At 49.2% G+C, this 17,583-nt stretch overlaps 1 protein-coding gene across 1 annotated transcript in view; it reads left to right on the top strand.

The window, feature by feature from the left end:
- MYO1F (myosin IF) overlaps positions 1-17,583 on the top strand; it is a 241,558-nt gene that overhangs the window by 81,873 nt on the left and 142,102 nt on the right. The window contains exon 3 of the mRNA XM_078670110.1: positions 10,536-10,625. Within this exon, the coding sequence (XP_078526236.1) occupies positions 10,536-10,625 (90 nt within the window). The remainder of the gene's footprint in view (positions 1-10,535; positions 10,626-17,583) is intronic.

The raw sequence follows: 17,583 nt of genomic DNA, 5'->3' as shown, positions 1-17,583 counted from the left end.
CCCACTGCAAATGAAGACACCAGAACAACAAAGGTGGGAGAAAAAACTGACAGACTACTTTTCATTTAAAGACTGGGACGAGCTTTATGAGAAAGCACACTCATTCAGTATCAATGTCCACCTACGAGAAACCCAATGTAAGGTACTGACATACTGGTATAGAACACCGGAGCATGTAGGTAGGTGGAATACCGCAAAGAGCATGCTCTGCTGGAGTGAATGTGGAGCAGCGGAGACACCCATCTCCCTATTGTGGATGTGGATGTGGCCCAAACTTGGGTGTGGGATGAGGTGATTAAGGATTTTAATAGGGCTTCGAAACACAGATCCCAGTGGACCCTGGAGTGGTCTTCTCAGGCAAACAGTTTCTGTCATGCACGTAAGTGAAATCCATGAGAGGCAAACAGTTGACAGTGGCACGGGTAGCAACAATACAATACAAATGGTCTTGCTGCTTTGGTTCAAAGATATGACCTGTACACATTTAGCCTGGCTACTACAGATCTTGGACATCATCGCCATGGTGAAAATAACTCTCAGTGGAAAACATTGTTAAGGTCTTTGGAGTTACCTGGCACCCCTTCAGACAAATATTGGCAAACAATTTTATTTTAAAGAACTGGCATGCCCAAAATACCCCAAAGGACTGAGACTTACACAAGAGGACATGACTCAAATATTGGTCTGCCATTGGTCCTCTGTCATTTACCTGAGACCAACTAACGGCGGGGAAGCAAGCAGAGAGAATGGGCAATGGAATGCAAGAGACTTGCACCACTTGGGATGAGAGAAACATGCAAGCTTTGCAGGGCGAGGGCTGAAGATGTTTAAAGGTGAGGGGGACATGTTAAAAGTTATGTTTCTCTTAAAATATTCAACAACGCCCTGCTGGCAAGACGAAATAATAAAAATACAGTTGAACCAAAACATCTTTTTCAGTCAAGCAGGAAGCATGTTTAACTTCCTCTGTTCACCAAAACCATTAGCTTGAACACACACATGACATGATTAGATTCTTCCCAGCAGCAAGTTGTTAGTTTTTGAGCCACAAGACGGATGCACATCTGCCACTGACAGACAAGTAATTACATTCTTTCAAAAGTAATCGCTCACTTAGGAAGACCCTCCCCTCTGTGGTTCATCTCAATGGAATATTATTTTAAAGTCTTGTATTTTAGCATTCCCTTAACTAGACTCTTAACCCAGGCACCCATCCCACTTTATCCAACAAGCCACAATCATATTTTCGAATCTGACCAAGATGTCATGCCAGAAGTTAACGAAGTGATCAATAGACTTAAGTTTCAACTCTCTCTCCCCATTCCTCAAAACTACCCATGCTGTAGTCATAGCCTGTATAGACTACCGTGACAAACTATCTATGCTGCCCTCTTAAACATCTCTTGAGACCGCAAAGAGTATAAAAATCAGCTGATAGAATGTGCCTGCATCTTGTAACAAGCATTTACAATGCAATGGTCTCGGCATTGTTAAAGTTAGAGCTATTGGCATTGCTCATGACATTATTTTTATTTATGTTTTTGTTTTTAAAACATAAATAAATGGCATTGTCATTTACAATGCCAATAGCTTAATCGCTCGCAAATGCGAGACCTATTGAATTTGCACCCACACAGAGCCACCCACACCCACACAGAGCCACCCACACAGAGCCACCCACACACACACACACACAGCCACAAACACACACAGAGCCACACACACACACAGAGCCACACACACACATACAGAGCCACACACACACAGAGCCACACACACATACAGAGCCACACACACACACACAGAGCCACACACACACACACACACACACACATACACAGCCACACACACACACACAGAGCCACACACACACACACAGAGCCACACACACACACACACAGAGCTCACAACGAGGGAACAGGGGGTAGGAGAACAAGCACAGCGAGGGGGTAGAGGAGCAAGCGAGGGGGCAGGAGAGCAAGCACAGCCAGGGGGCACGAGAGCAAGCAGAGCCAGGGGGCAGGAGAGCAAGCACAGCCAGGGGGCAGGAGAGCAAGCACAGCCAGGGGGCAGGAGAGCAAGCACAGCCAGGGGGCAGGAGAGCAAGCACAGCCAGGGGGCAGGAGAGCAAGCTAATAGGCGCTTGCCTGAATATCTGGAATAGATCCGACCCTCCTGAACTCGTCAAGACACCCCTGATATAAATGAACATGAAGCATCAAGGAACGGAGTATTGGCATGTGAGAGGGTCCGGTCCATAGCAGGTGTTAATTCCTCCTGGAAACAGTTTTCAACTGACATTTCACTTTCCATCTGCATCTAGTGGCAGCTCGTCCACAGGACCTAGGAAGGGCCCTCAGAGCCACGCTTCCTTAATCTCCATTGGAGGCGCTGCTGTGGGTTTCCTGTTCTTGGTCTTTGCATTCCAATGCTGTCCGCTTCCTACGACAACCACGGCCTCGAAACGACTGAACGAACCACCCTCATAAAGCGTTATCACTGCCAGACTCCCTATCGTGGTAGTTCTGTCCACACAAAACATAATGTCTCTTTGCTGGGCTTTGCTTGTTCCCATCTGGACAAAGCGTTCAAGCTGAAGCCTGGCTCGCTCCTGCACTCAGCCTTTCACAGCACCGGAAGGTGTGTGCCCTGCATGCAGAGACACCAAGAGGCGCGCGCAGAGAGCACGGCGCGGCTGTCCTCGAGCACAGATTGTTTGCTCTTCCCCCCTGCAGCCCCCGCGCCCCCCCCCCAGCAGCCGTTTTCCCGCCATGCCGCCTCCAGGGCGCGGGCTGGCTTCACTTGTGATTAATCGCCTCTTTTCACATTACATGGGTGTGTTCTTGGCGCACTTGTGGGCCGAGGATGGCGGAAGCGGGGCAGGGAAAGGGGGCTTCTTAAGGTAGACATGATGGAAGGTCGAACTGTCCGAGCAGCCACAGAGGAGCACGCGGCATCCATGAAAACAAGACATGAACGCACTAAATGAGACGGAAAAACAAGACATGAACGCACAAGATGAGAAGGAAAAAAAATAAGCACTCATCTGAGGACGACTTCTTCCGGTGGCGGTTGGCCTGAAATGGCTGCCGCAAAGCTCCGACATTTTCGCGATTCGGGGCGTGTTTTTAGCAGTTGAGTGACGGATGACGTCACGGCTTAAAAACTGCAAAAAACACGCCCTCGAATCGCAAAAAGACGGGGCTTGAACAGAGTGATGCCCCTCTCCTCCAATGGCTGGCCTCCGTTTAGAAAGCCAGCCAATGGAGAAGAGGGGCGGGTTCAAGCCCCACTGTAGCCAAAACATAAAATCTCGGACTCCGCCCACTGCTTACGCAGTGCGACACAGGCCTCGACCTAAAAATGGGACTACATCATGCTATCCCTGAAAGTCATCCATCGACACACTGCTAAATTCACATTCAAGTTAAGAACTCATGGCTTCATTCACAAAGCATATGTGGCAAAGTCCCTTGCAGCCATGAAAATCTGTCATCTCACTATTTTCCAGTCAAAACACATGTTTCTTGTAGGAGGCTGGCTGAGTTCGTGGTGTACACTCTCAGGAGTGATGCACCTTGCACTAATCCAGGCAACCCTTCTGGTGATTTTAGTTGATAACCATATAAAATACTCAATGTGGTAGCTGTAGAGAGCAGCCTTCAGGCTTGTCTCGAAGGAGTGTAAAGCAGCTTGCTTTACCACATTTAATCGACATTGTAGATTAGATGAAAAAGAACCACACGGCGTTTATAAAAATATATGTATTTATTATGAAACACAATCACTAACACCTTGGTTTATTTCCAAACCGGAGATATCAACAATACACACAAGAATACTTCAAAACCATCAGTTAAGTAGCACAAATATACACTGGTCTCCAGGGGGAGACAAAACCATTAACTAAGAAAGTAGAATACGAACTGCAAGGAAGAATGGAACTTCCACCAGAAGTATCAGAGGAGCTTGGGGACCAAGGAACCACCCAAGGTAAGTACCCAGGAACCCCACGGAGGCTGTATCCAGAGTGGAAACCCAGTCGTGTGCCAATGGAATTCAATGGAGAAGTCACAGTTGCAGTTTTAAGAAAAAGCACTCTTACCAGGGGACCCCGAAGAAACCCTTTGGAAGATGGAAAGTTGGAGAACCAGCCAACCAGTGAATGCCCCAGGAACCAGGTTACTTGCACCAGGGAAGCCGGGTGCATAGGGGTGAATTGATGTCGGAACCTCCCGTAGATGACAATGGAAGACTTCAGAGTAAAGGCGGTTGCAGGAGTTCATGAAGATGTCCGGTGGAATCCAAGGGTGGATTATTGAAGAGGAGATCCTGCACGCAGAGGGGACACAGTCTATGCCACTGGGAGGTGACCAGGAGGCACGGAAGCACAATGCCCCCCAATGTTGAGAGGTTTAGGAGTGAAGACGATGACCTTGTCACTGCAGCTGTGAGCACCAGACTACGCTGAGGAAGACCAGGAGCCGTGCATGAGCTGTTCCGTGTTGGATGTTAGTATATAGGTGGTCGGCGTCCGGCGGGAGGACCAACAAGCCTTGGTAGCCGCTAATGGTGTGGAAAGCGGAAATATGCAAACGTTGGGACCAGCAAGGTTCAAGCAACTCACCAAGTGCAGGAAAGTCAGAGCAGGCCCCATGCAAGCAGGGAAGTCCATTGAAGCAAAGGAGGACCCTCAAGAGGACCACAGGCCGAAGGCACCTAAGTCGCAAGAGGACATCCGGCAACGAACCAAATATGGAAGCCCACGGTGCAAGGGATAAAGTGAGGATGCTGATCTTCAAGGGATGAGGTGCTGGAGGCTAGAGCTTCTTATAGCCAGAAGATCTCTGCAGTGCAGAGCCAACAAGCCTTGGCAAAGGCAAGTCAATGTGGTGCATAAGGGTTTCTTCACAGTGGCTCCATTGAGGGCCCTGTCCTTAAAATTGCAGAGAAGACAGGCCAGGTCTCTATAGAGCTGCAGAACCACCACCTGTGGTGCTGGGCCTCTGGAAGTCCATAGGATGACAGGAGCAGCAGATTGATCTGCTTTGTTGGGGTGCCTTCAGATGCAGGGGAGTGACTCCTTCATTCCAAGGGAGATTTCTTTTGATGTCCTTGATGCCCACAAGTCTTCTGGAAAACCTGAGTGAAGCGCAGACACAGACTAGGCAGAAGACTTGAAGAACAGCGGGACCAGGAGCAGCAGGCGTCTTCCTTGATGAAGTCTAGGTTCGAGTCAAAGTTCAATGAAATTCAACTGTCCAGACAGTTAAAGAGTGTCTTGGTTTCACAGGTGAGTCCTGTTCCACAATGATTCTGAGGACCCACCCACAGGGAAACCCTTAAGTAACCCATGAAAAGGGTGGAACGACTTGGGGTCTCTCCCAGAGAAGGGGCTGGACAGAGGGGAAGATACTCCCCTGTCCTTTGTCCAGTTTCACACCACAGCGGGAATCAATGCAGTCTAGTGGCGATGGAAAGCGCCCCACCCCAGCCCAATACACTAAGTCCGGTCTGGGAGGTGGTCACACCTCCTTGTGACAGAAAACCTATTGTTCTACCTTCCCCTGCTCAAGCTCAGCTCAGGAGCGCAGACTCGTGTCTGTGGTCGGCGCCAGCATTAGCGTGCTGGCAGACACTGAGAGACTGTTACTGGGAGTAAAGGGGTCTCCTAAGGAGCACCCCCAGTACATGGGATCATACTTCCAGCACCAGAGTCGGTGCTGGGGAAGGATTCCAACATGTTTGTTACCAAACACGTCCAGGCTTGGTGCAGCCATTATATAGTTAGACATCTCGTAATAACTGATGTCCACTATATACCTTAAAATGGCTGACCATACTTACAAAGCCTGGAGAATTAACTCCAGGGTTTTGTAGGGGTGTCCTGCACATGCTGGGGCACCCTCACACTTGTAACCAAGCACCCTACCCCCAGCCCTGAATGGTCTACCATAGGGATGACTTATAGGTTTTAAGTGTAGTGACCTCAGATATAAGGATACTGAGATCTGTAGTGAGGGGTGTAAGCACCATCTCACACAGGCTGCAATGGCAGGCCTGTGGTCAGTGTGTACGTGGACTCACATGGGTGGCACAATACATGCTGCAGCCCATGGGAGTCTCCTGGTGTACCTATGCCCTGGGTACCTCAGTACCCTATGTTAAGGACTTATAAGGGTACACCAGTAGCCAATTGCGGATGTACCAAAGTACTTATCAAAGCCAATTTAGGGGAGAAACTATAGTTGCTGGGCTCCTGATTAGAACGATCCCTGCAGACTACAGCCAAAAACACACTCACACCAGGCAAAAAGTGGGGGTAACCATGAAAGCAGATCCTACCTTCCCTACACTCCTCATGCGCAAACCTGGTCAGAAACACCCTTTACAAGACTAAGATATGGCCTTTGCTCCCATTTCCAAATTTCAGAGTGAAAAGTGATTATCATTTAATCAGGAAAGCTCTAAAAACAAATGTTTAAACATCCTCTTAACTATTTCACATTCGAAATGGAAGTGAGTGAAAAATGCCATGTCGTGGTTCACCCTAGATATACGGGTAATCTCTAACATTTAACTCCTTTGTATTTCTAAGTACTATGTTTGATAAGGAAAAGTTGTTTCCTGTAATCCTAGTTCTCTTCTATGCAAATCCTCATCGAAGTAATAAGCACTGAGTAGTTCTGCCCATGTGTGGGGATCCCTGAACACTTTGAAAATGTTTTATATATGTAGCATACACTTTGCATGAAGTACCTTACATATATGTCTGCATCCTAAAGAAAGGCTCAAAAGGGGCAGATTACATTGAGTTTTCAATTTAAGAGAATCCAATTACAAGAAATATGTCATTATTAAAAACTGAGTGTAGAAAATCTTTCAGAAACATTTTTTTAAAGGAAAGGGAATCTGAGAGATTGTTAGACCATACGCTGCCATTCAAAGAATAGTAGAGCAATCTGGCACTGTGCCTTTAGGAACCTCACAGTACACCCATGCCTCACAGGTGACAATTAGGTCAGTAAATTGTTGTGGCTCATGAAAACAGGATCCTGGAGTATTGTGCTCTGCCTTTTTAGCCAAAAAAAACCTGGAACGCCTTTCCAAACCATTTCTTTTGACATTCATTTCACATTTTTCAGCACCTAAAGTGCAGATAGACATTTTTCTGACCGAAAATAGTTTATTTTCCTGTTAAAACTTCCTACCACTTTTTGTGAAGTGTCCTTCCTGTGGGAAGGAAAAGGCTCAGATAGACCCTCAGTCTGTCTGTATTGTCTGCCTTACAGAGCCTCATCATCCTGAGACTTGTGGTCTCTTCCAGAATTTCTCTAAGCTTACTTTAAAGAACAGAGAAAAGGTCAGACTACATGGTCTCTACGAAAGAAGGCAAGTCACTACAACTGATTCATCATGAGGCCAAGGGAAAAGTCAGTCTTCTCCCAAAGAGCCCTCTTCTCAGTCCAAGGACTCTAGCAGAGGAAGATTCAGAGAGAGGGATAGAGAGAGACCATCATCGCAAGAGAAGACGTTCCTGGTCAACCATGAGAAGTATGATGTTGAGGACAGTGGCGTAACGAACCTTGAGGGGGCCCCCAGGCTTGGTACGTGAAGGGGCCCACTCCGGACTCAATCTAGTGCAGGTGTGCTTGCCGTCGAGAGGTATAGGAAACAGAAAAATTATAACCCGTGGGAATAAATGGTTACAAAACTATGCCAGTAAACCTATTAATTGATCACTGATCGGGTATACAAGATTACACAGCGTCATTTATTTGACTTTTTTTTTAAACAAAAACCAAAAAGTGATATAGCTAAAAGGGCTACTCAAAATATAATGTTCGATATTATTGCTTGACAGAGAAAGCTTCATGAAAACTCCTAGTAGGAGGTGAGTATAAGAGTGTGCCTACGTGTAACAATGACATAACAAATATATACTGACATCGCAACTAACAAAATGTCATCTTATACATAAACTGAAACGTTTTTAGTTTCATAGCACAAAAAACACATATAATCACTGTTCCTCAAATCAATGAGTATCATCTCTCTTCCAATGTTTTCATACAGGGATAAGGCTGCGATTGCAATTTATCATATGCTGTCCATATTAGCGGTAGTCCATTGTGGTAACACACATGAGGGAACATCTGGCCCTCCGGAGTTCTGCTGTGTGTCCCACGTAGTATCTATAAGTTTTAATTTTTTAATCAGACTTCTCCAGTCATAGAAGTCGACGCGTTCCGGCCCTTGTAGTTATTATTATTATTATTATTCTTATGCGTTCTTATATAGCGCTCGATTACCCGTAGGCATTTTGGCGCTTGCCTTGGGAACCCGTCCTGGCTTCCCCAAGGTGAAAGCCAGGCATCCCACCGCGGGGGGGGCCGTAGTGGAGAATAAGCAGGCTAATGCCCAGAGCTGCAGAGTGTGAACCCGTGATTCAAGTAGGCACCGAAACTAGAATTATCAAGTCCGTGGATATTTGGGCTCAAGACCCTGCCGCGTCGGGAATTGAACCCTGGTCCCGGGTCTGACCTCTGCTTCAGGGTCTGCCTCCTCTAACCAGTGAGCCACACTTCTCCACTTCTGGGCCTCTTCAGGACATAGGAAGATGAGAAACACTAAATCATGGAAAGAGTACTAGATGGATAGCACTCAATGCGCCCAACCAAAATCCATCCAGTGCCAAACGATACTGTTGTGGTTGTGGATGACCGCTGAAGTCAGCCATCCGGATGGAATGCACCCTGCATATCGCGGAGGGAGAAACTCTTCCCTTCAGGCATCTTTTCTTGGACGCGGTACCGTCCTTACCTGGAAAGATGTTCCAATCGTGTTGCGGGGTGTGTGAAGACTAATCCTCGCTGTAGGCCATCAGGGTCCAGATGCTCTACACGAAATGGGTCCTGCACTAGCCATCGAGTGGTAGGCCATGGAAAACACTATCATTCGATGTCAAAGCATCCTCGGAATTTGCCATTGAATGGTGCTCATTTCAATGTGATCTGTTGAGTAATACCAGTCCTGAAGTATGGAAGGCCAAGTTTTTATACATCACCAGCATTAGCCTACAAGGGCAGATACCCTTGCCCTGTTTTTATAGGTATATGTAAATGATCCAAAGCACCTTGTAAGTGCTCCAGAGTTTGAGTGACTACTTGGTGGCCTTCTTTATTTCAGTTTTGGGTCCACTTAAATCGGCATGCTAGTAAGCCACTATGATCCATCATAAGTGTCATTAATGAGCATGCCACGCTGAAATACTGCTGCCAAGCACTTTCTTTATTCAGCTGCCTACACAATTGGGGGACCATAATGATAAACACTCTAAGTACACTCAACTGTGTGCCCAATCTATGTCCGAACTTCTCAATGTTCCTGTAGCATCTTCTTACCTTGACCTCATACTGTAACATCGTGCCTGACTCTGTCCGTGTGTCCGTGTGCCTGTTCCCAGCGATATCTCATTATGTTCAAGCAGTGACATCCATATCTGTTGTATATATATATGTATATATAACATAGGTCACTGAGCAACACACCTAGTAAACCAATTTCATAGGGTTCAGGAGGCCATACTGAGACGCTTTCAATCAAAGTCAATAGGTTAACTATGAATATATATATATATACCCGGTTTGTCCTAATTTCTGAAAAAGTCCAGAAAGTAATCTGTAATTCAAAGAAAACACAATTGTAAAGAGCACCCTGGTTACTGTTACTCTGGATGCAGTCTTATGACATTATTGCATCAACAATCAAGGCCCAGAAACAGTAAGGTACGTATACTGCTAACCATATGAGGAATGTGGAGATGATCTACAAATTGGCCAAGTTTACCCAAACACAAAACAACCTCATGATTGGTGGGGGTTTTACCTGCGAAAACAATGTATGGCCATGAGTACTCCATTTGCCCCACTGAATGCTTATTTACAGTTGGGTGGGAAGGAGCGCACGGTGGCATGGTAACACGAAATGAAGAACTCCCATAACCTTGAATGTTGTGGTTTGGGTTAATTCATGATCTCTTCTTGATAAGGGGTGGGACGTGGGGTGAATTTGTCTAGTAAAGGGATGTATCTAATTAAACACCACAGTTTTTTATTCTGTTGATCCTGTTAGTGGTGGACAAAAGGCAGACGGTGCTACACAAACCCCTTTGACAACAGCAACAATATATCAGGTTTAATTAATCTCAGATACAACTAATCCAATTTTCTGTTGGCGTACAACTGGACAAGAAAGGTAGCTAATGAACACCTAAAATTATGTAGCTCAAATATATAGATTTTGTTTTCTCTTGAAAGAAATCTGCACTACTACAATAAGTGCCTTCTCTCATGTCACAGTGTGAGTACTATGTGGAAATGTAAGCCCCTGGTGCAACTGTGAGCCAAGCAGGTTACAAAGAATTTGGGCACATTACTTCTGGTTATGTCTTTGAGAGTACATGGGATGTGTGATGTATTACTCTGCCCAATGTATACATTCATATGTTAACCCTCCCTTAACTAACAGCTCAGACCTACATTGGCTCCGTGCTCATCTCAGTGAACCCTTTCAAACAGATGCCTTACTTCACCGACCGGGAGATTGAACTCTACCAAGGAGCCGTGAGTACCCATTCTGAAATTTCACAGAAAGCAGACCTGAGTACTGTAGATGAAGATTAATAGGAGGGATCATCACATACTATTTTCTTGGAGAATACGGCAGTACAATATTGAAAGATGGGCTGGAAAAGCATTTAACATCATGCAAAGCATCTTTGATTCACCGAACCAAAGAAATTACTTATTTTATCATATCAAGGTTATTCAAAGCACCCTGTCTCAATGGCAAACTTATTCAAACGGATTAGGGAGAGGTGCATATCCACGTTATTTAAAAAAAATAAACATCTGGCTTGTTTGTTGAGCGCCATAACTAATGTTATACCAAATGGACTATAAATGAAACCCACAAGAAATGACAACCAGTCACACAAGTTACTACTTGTGTAACAATATATCTGTAAGAGACATAAGTTAGTGATAGATTCCTTACCTTAGAATATCCCCAGGCGTCAGACTGGTTCCGGAAAATTTTGCGTAGCAATACCCCTGCGCGCCGGCAGGCGTCGTCTGCGGCTCCGCGTCCGTCGTCGGCGTCGTTAGCGCCGGAATGACGTCGTCGGAGTACTTAGACGCCGCCCTCGCGTGCTGACGTCAGTTCTGATACACAGATTTTCCACGCCAGTTACGCAGAGCCATGATAGAACCAACACTGGTGCCTTGAAACTAGGGCCCTGTAAGGGGGTGACCTTAACCCTAGATATCGGTTCGCAGAACGGGGAGGATGGGTGGGTCGGTAAGGAATCTATCACTAACTAATGTCTCTTACAGATATATCATTACACAAGTAGTAACTTGTGCATCTGAAAGAGACACGTTAGTGATAGATTCCTTACCTTAGAATAGATACCCCAGCAATACCAACCTCGGTGGTGGGTCTGCGAACCAATAATCACACCAGAAAGTCCTGGAGGACGGAACGGCCAAAGAAGCCATCCCTCCGGACTTGACTGTCCAGGCAGTAGTGTCTCGCAAACGTGTGCAGCGAGGCCCACGTAGCTGCCTGACAAATGTCCTGCAAGGGCACTCCTCGGCCTAAGGCAGTCGTAGTCGCCGTGGCCCGAGTGGAATGAGCCCTCAGCCCAACAGGGGGTTCCTTCTTAGCCAAAGAGTAACACGCCTGGATGCACAAGATGATCCACCGAGAGATGGTCCACTTGTGCACTGCCCGTCCCTTCTTAGCACCCACGTAACCAACAAAGAGTTGGTCATCCACCCGGAACTGGCGTGTGCGGTCTAGATAGAATGACAGCACATGTTTTGGGTCCAGACGATGGAGCCGCTCTTCCTCTTTAGAGGGATGCAGAGGCGGAAAGAAGGTGGACAAGGTGATGGACTGCCCAATGTGGAAGGCTGTGACTACCTTAGGCAGGAAAGAGGGTCTCGTCCGCAACACAACCTTGTCCGGATGAACAGAAAGGAAATAAGGTTTGGAAGAAAGAGCCCAGAGCTCACTCACTCTTCTGGCAGAGGTGATGGCAACCAGGAAAGCAATCTTTAGAGTAAGAAGACGGAGAGGACAGTTATGAAGTGGCTCGAAGGGAGCACACATCAGAAAGGTAAGTACAAGGTTCAAGTCCCACTGAGGCATCACGAATGGAACAGGAGGGAACATGTGTGTGATGCCCTTCAAAAACCTATTTACAATTGGGGACTTGAACAAAGATGGCTGATCAGGTAGCCTTAAGAAGGCGGAAAGGGCAGAAAGGTAGCCCTTGATAGTGCCCAGAGCAGAGCCCTGCTGGGCAAGAGAAAGAAGGAAGAGGAGAACCTCAGAAAGGGGTGCAGAGAGAGGATCCAGAGCCTTTGCTGTGCACCATGCCACAAATCTGTTCCACCTGCAGGCGTATACCGACTTTGTGGAGGGACGCCTGGCTGCCAGAATGACATTACAGACTTCAGGAGGCAAGTCAAATGGCCTCAACTGTCGCAGCTCAATCTCCAAGCTTGTAGGTGGAGACTGGACAGGTTCGGGTGGAGGACCGTCCCCTGCTGCTGCGACAGAAGGTCCTCCTGAAGAGGCAGACAAATCGGGGGATCGACAGACATGCTGAGTAGCTCTGGATACCAATACCTTCGTGCCCAACCCGGAGCCACAAGTATAACCTGGGCCCGGTCGCGCCTGATCTTCTTCAGCACTCTGGGCAGAAGTGGTATAGGCGGAAAGGCGTACAATAGACCGCAACTCCACTCGCGACGAAAAGCGTCTCCGAGCGAGTGCCGCCTTGGAAATTCCAATGCGCAGAACTGATGACATTGCGCGTTCTCTTCTGTGGCGAATAGATCTAACCAAGGTTCTCCCCACGGCTGAAAGAGGCCTTGCGCCACGTCTGAGTTCAGACGCCATTCGTGATCCATCATGCACCGACGGCTGAGTTCGTCCGCCCTGGCGTTCAGGGAACCTGCCAGGTGTTGAACCACCAGGGTCACGCCCTGATGTTCCAGCCACTGCCAGAGGTGCAGAGCCTCCTGGCATAGGGTCCACGACCCCACCCCGCCCTGTTTGTTGCAGTACCACATGGCGGTGGTGTTGTCCGTGAACACCTGCACTACACTCCCCCGGACAGAGGGGAGGAATGCCTGCCTTCAGTGCAAGCCGGATCACCCGCAGCTCCAGAAGGTTGATGTGGAGCTGGGACTCCGCCGGAGACCAGAGGCCTCTGATCTCCGCCTCTCCCATGTGGTCCACCAAGCCCTGGAGAGACGCCTCCGTCATAACTACGTGCTCCGGTTGGGGTAGGGAGAGGGATCTGCCGCTGACCCAATCGCGGTCCGTGAGCCACCACTGCAACTATCTTACAGTGCCCTCCGAGATCAAGACATGGTCGGACAAGTTGCCCTAATGCTGGGCCCACTGAAACTTCAGGTCCCACTGCAGAGCCCGCATCCGCCACCGGGTGTGATGCACCAGAAGGATGCAGGAGGCCATCAGCACCAGGGATAAAGGCTGAAAGATTGGAATCAGAACCTGAATATCCTGAACCTGCTGTTCGGGAGGATAAACCCGAAACTGCGCCGAGTCTAGAACTGCTCCGATGAAGAGGAGTTGCTGAGAGGGACACAGGTGTGACTTCGGCACATTGATGGAGAACCCCAGCAGCTGCAGGAGGTCGGCCGTAGTCTGGAGGTGGCTGACGACTGTCTGGGGCGAGCCCGCCTTCAACAACCAGTCGTCGAGGTAGGGGAAGACTGAAACCCCCAACCTGCGCAGATGAGCTGTGACCACCGCCATCACCTTTGTGAACACCCGTGGAGCGCTGGTAAGGCCGAAGGGGAGCACGGTAAACTAAAAGTGCTCGTGGCCTACCGTGAACCGTGGGTAACGCCGGTGGGCCGGCAGGACGGGGATGTGAAAATAAGCATCCTGCAAGTCCAACGCTACCATCCAGTCTCCAGGGTCTAGGGCAGCTAAGACCTGAGCTAATGTCAGCAACTTGAACATCTCCTTCCGGACGAAGCCGTTGACGTTCCATAGGTCCAAGATAGGGCGTAGTCCCCCTTTGCCGTTCTTGGGTACCAGAAAGTAGTGGGAGTAACAACCACACCCTACTTCTGGCCCAGGAACGCGCTTGATGGCCCCCTTGGCCAAGAGGGCCGTAACTTCCTCTTGCAGAAGTGTCAAGTGATCCCCCGACACGCGGTAGTATTGCGGTGGCATGGGGTCGCCTCGTAGGGGAGGGAGTAGCCCCTTCGGATGATTTGCAGCACCCACCTGTCCGACGTGACAGTGCGCCAGTGGAAGAGGTGATGGCGGACCCTGCCTCCCACTGGCGTCACATGGGCCTGAAAGCACGGACCAGGAGGGTTTTGAGGCAGGTGCCGTAGAGGAAGGTGTGGACTGTCCTCGCTGGTGTCCCCGACCGCCGCCACGGCGGTTTCCACGGCCGCCACCGCGCTGTGTAGTAGTCTGCGGTGCGTGGCTGGCAGCACGTGTGGGAGTGCCCCTTCCTTGGCCACGAAAGGAGCTAAAGGCACCCGTTTGCTGGCGTGGGGCCGAGAGGCTCAAGGACTTGGCCGTAGCCCTGGAGTCCTTCAAACGCTCAAGCGCATGGTCTGCCTTGTCGCCAAATAGGCGACGGCCATCAAACGGCATGTCCAGAAGGGTAGCCTGGACATCGGCCGAAAAGATGGCGGACCTCAACCAGGCGTGGCGTCGAACCGCCACCGTCGTTGCCATCGCTCTGCCCAGTGAGTCCATGGTATCCAGCCCACACCGGATGGAGTAGCGCGCTGCATCTCGACCCTCCGCAAGGGCTTGGGCGAGTTTAGCCCGGACCTCCTCCGGGCATTGTGGCAGCACGTCCGCGACCGTGTCCCACAGGGTGTGGGTGTAGCGGCCCAAGAGGCATGCGGTATTGACAGACCGCAGTCCCAAACTCAGGGACGAGAACACTTTCTTCCCGAATTGCTCGTACCTCTTGGATTACCGATCGGGTGGAGCCATCGGGAATGCGGTCTGGGAAGTGGAGGCCTGGATGACTGGATGACCAGGCTCTCGGGGGTGGGATGGGTGGACAAAAAGCAAGGGTCGCCCAGGGCCGGGCGGTAGCGTCTGGCCACGTTCCTATCCACAGGCTGACCTGTAGCGGGCTTGGACCAAGTGCCCACAATAACGTCACACAGGGCCTCCTTAAACGGCAGCAGAGGCTCAGTGGAGCATGCCTGCGGTTTAAGGACCTCGGTGAGGAGGTTAGTCCTCACGGCCACGACGGGGAGCATCAGGCCCAAGGCCTTGGCCGCCCGCGTCAACACTACACTGTAGGCAGCCCCCTCCTCCGTAGCCACGGTGGGAGGGGAGACAAATCCAGTGTCTGGCGAAGTGTCAATGCCACTGGCCTCCCCAAGCTCATATGTCCAGTCCTGCTGAGACTGGCACTCCTGCGCCAGAGGGTCCATAGACTCCTCCCAATCACCCTCTTCACCCATCTCATGAAGTTCAGGGTCAACGGATGGGGCCGTGGAAATAGAAATCTCCAAACGACGTCGAGAGCGGCGCCGGAACTGAATCGAGGGGAAGATTGGGGACGGTGCCGAAAGGCGGCGCCGGGGGTGACACCCGCTGGGCCGGCGCTGGCGAGGTCGACTGGCGACGACCCGGATCCGGAAGTGGATCCAGTGAGGGACCGAAGTCGCCGGCGGCGCCAGGGCCGAGGCACCCGACGGCGTCGGAGTCGAAGCACCCGACCCGCCAGGCCTTCCAGCCGGGACCGTTGGGCCTGAAGGCCATGAGGTACCGCTCGATCTCCTCCGGCGTTGCATCGTGCCCAGGGACCTGCAGGTGTGGGGCAGGATGCGGCGCCTGCGACTCGGTCGGAACCACGTGGGTGGTGTTACCCGAACCCCCGGCCGCGTCGTGCGAGCGTCGGGGTGGGTTGGAGGAACGATGACGTCGCTCCGACCTCTCATGCCTCTTACCTGAGGAAGATCCCGACGACCGATGCCGACTCCGGGAGCTACGAGGACTCCGACCCCGCGACCGGTCCTTCGACCTCCTGTGGAAACGGGACCTGGAACAGCGCGGGCCGACTGCCGGAGCTCCAGTCACTTGCTCCCGCCTAGCCTTCGACGTCAGGGCCCGGCAGTCGGGGCAGGTGCGGTCGTCGTGGTCGAGGCCTAGACACTGAAGGCACTGGCGATGGGGGTCGGTAACGGACATCAGTCGGTCGCACCTGGAGCAAGGTTTGAAACCGGGCATCCCTACCGGCACCGTAGGAGTCGAGAGACTCGAGAAAGAGACGATCAAAAAGATCAAAAAGTTTAGTCAAAAAGTGACTAAGGAGTAGAGCTTCTCTGGATCTGCGCTAGCTAAGGCGGAAAAAAGAAGAACTGACGTCAGCACGCGAGGAAGGCGTCTAAGTACTCCGACAACGTCATTCCGGCGCTAACGACGCCGACGACGGACGCTGAGCCGCGGACGACACCTGCCGGCGCGCAGGGGTATTGCTACGCAAAATTTTCCGGATCCAGTCTGACGCCTGGGGATATTCTAAGGTAAGGAATCTATCACTAACGTGTCTCTTTCAGATTTGAGTCTACTAGATGTAGGAACAAAAATGCTACAGCATCAGTGGCATGTAGAAACAGATGAAATGAGCTAGGATGAAATTAAGAGTTAACCACAAACTGTATTATACTCGATTTAAAACCTGGAGCACCGATATATAGATATTTGGGATGTTGATACAGTGTGGGTAGTCTGTAATCAAGTATTTCCACCTTCCACTACAAATCACTCAACACACCACTGGTGTCTCTCGCAACAGAGATGGTTCTACATGTTAATATAATTCTAAATTACATCTTTTTTTTACTATTTGTTCTGTCTATGGTATTAGAAGTGACCGCTAACCCAGATCTTACTCCACCTTACCCTTTGCTTTAGACTGCCCTACCATTCACCATGGTAGTGTTTTGATCTGTGCCTTCAGTGTAATGCTCCCCTCTTCAGCTCCTGCTATGTATCTGCAGAAAGAACAAGTTGCAATCAAAAACATTGCACTGAGTATTTTGGGTGTTTTTAGTTTTTATATTAGTAAAGTTATTTCATCAAAATTCTACATTAAGCCACCCAATAGTGTATAATGTCGGAGCCTCTTCAGCTATGAATAACGTGCTCCAACAGCAATTTGAAAGGTGAGGTTGATGGACAGGAGGGAATTTAATATCTATTCACTAGTTTTATTGTGTGATTTGTTAAAATAATTATACAAATACCACAAAATACATAGTTATTTTAGAGAAAGATGTGATCACCAAATACTAAAACTAAAAACAGCAGTTAGACACAGATTCGCCATAAAAGTAAGTTAACATGGCACTATCCATATTAAAAGTATAGAAGTTATAAAATGTTATTTCTTCATTAAAAAATGTAAAAAGCACTAAATGGAATAAAATTCTAACATAAAAATAAACTGGACTGCTTCATTAATCAATCTCTTATTTTTTGGGTTTAAAA

Source organism: Lissotriton helveticus, chromosome 12, assembly GCF_964261635.1.
Source record: "Lissotriton helveticus chromosome 12, aLisHel1.1, whole genome shotgun sequence".
In the NCBI taxonomy this organism is placed as follows: domain Eukaryota; kingdom Metazoa; phylum Chordata; class Amphibia; order Caudata; family Salamandridae; genus Lissotriton; species Lissotriton helveticus.
The sequence above is the reverse complement of the archived record's forward strand: the minus strand, read 5'-3'. Positions and strand labels throughout refer to the sequence as shown.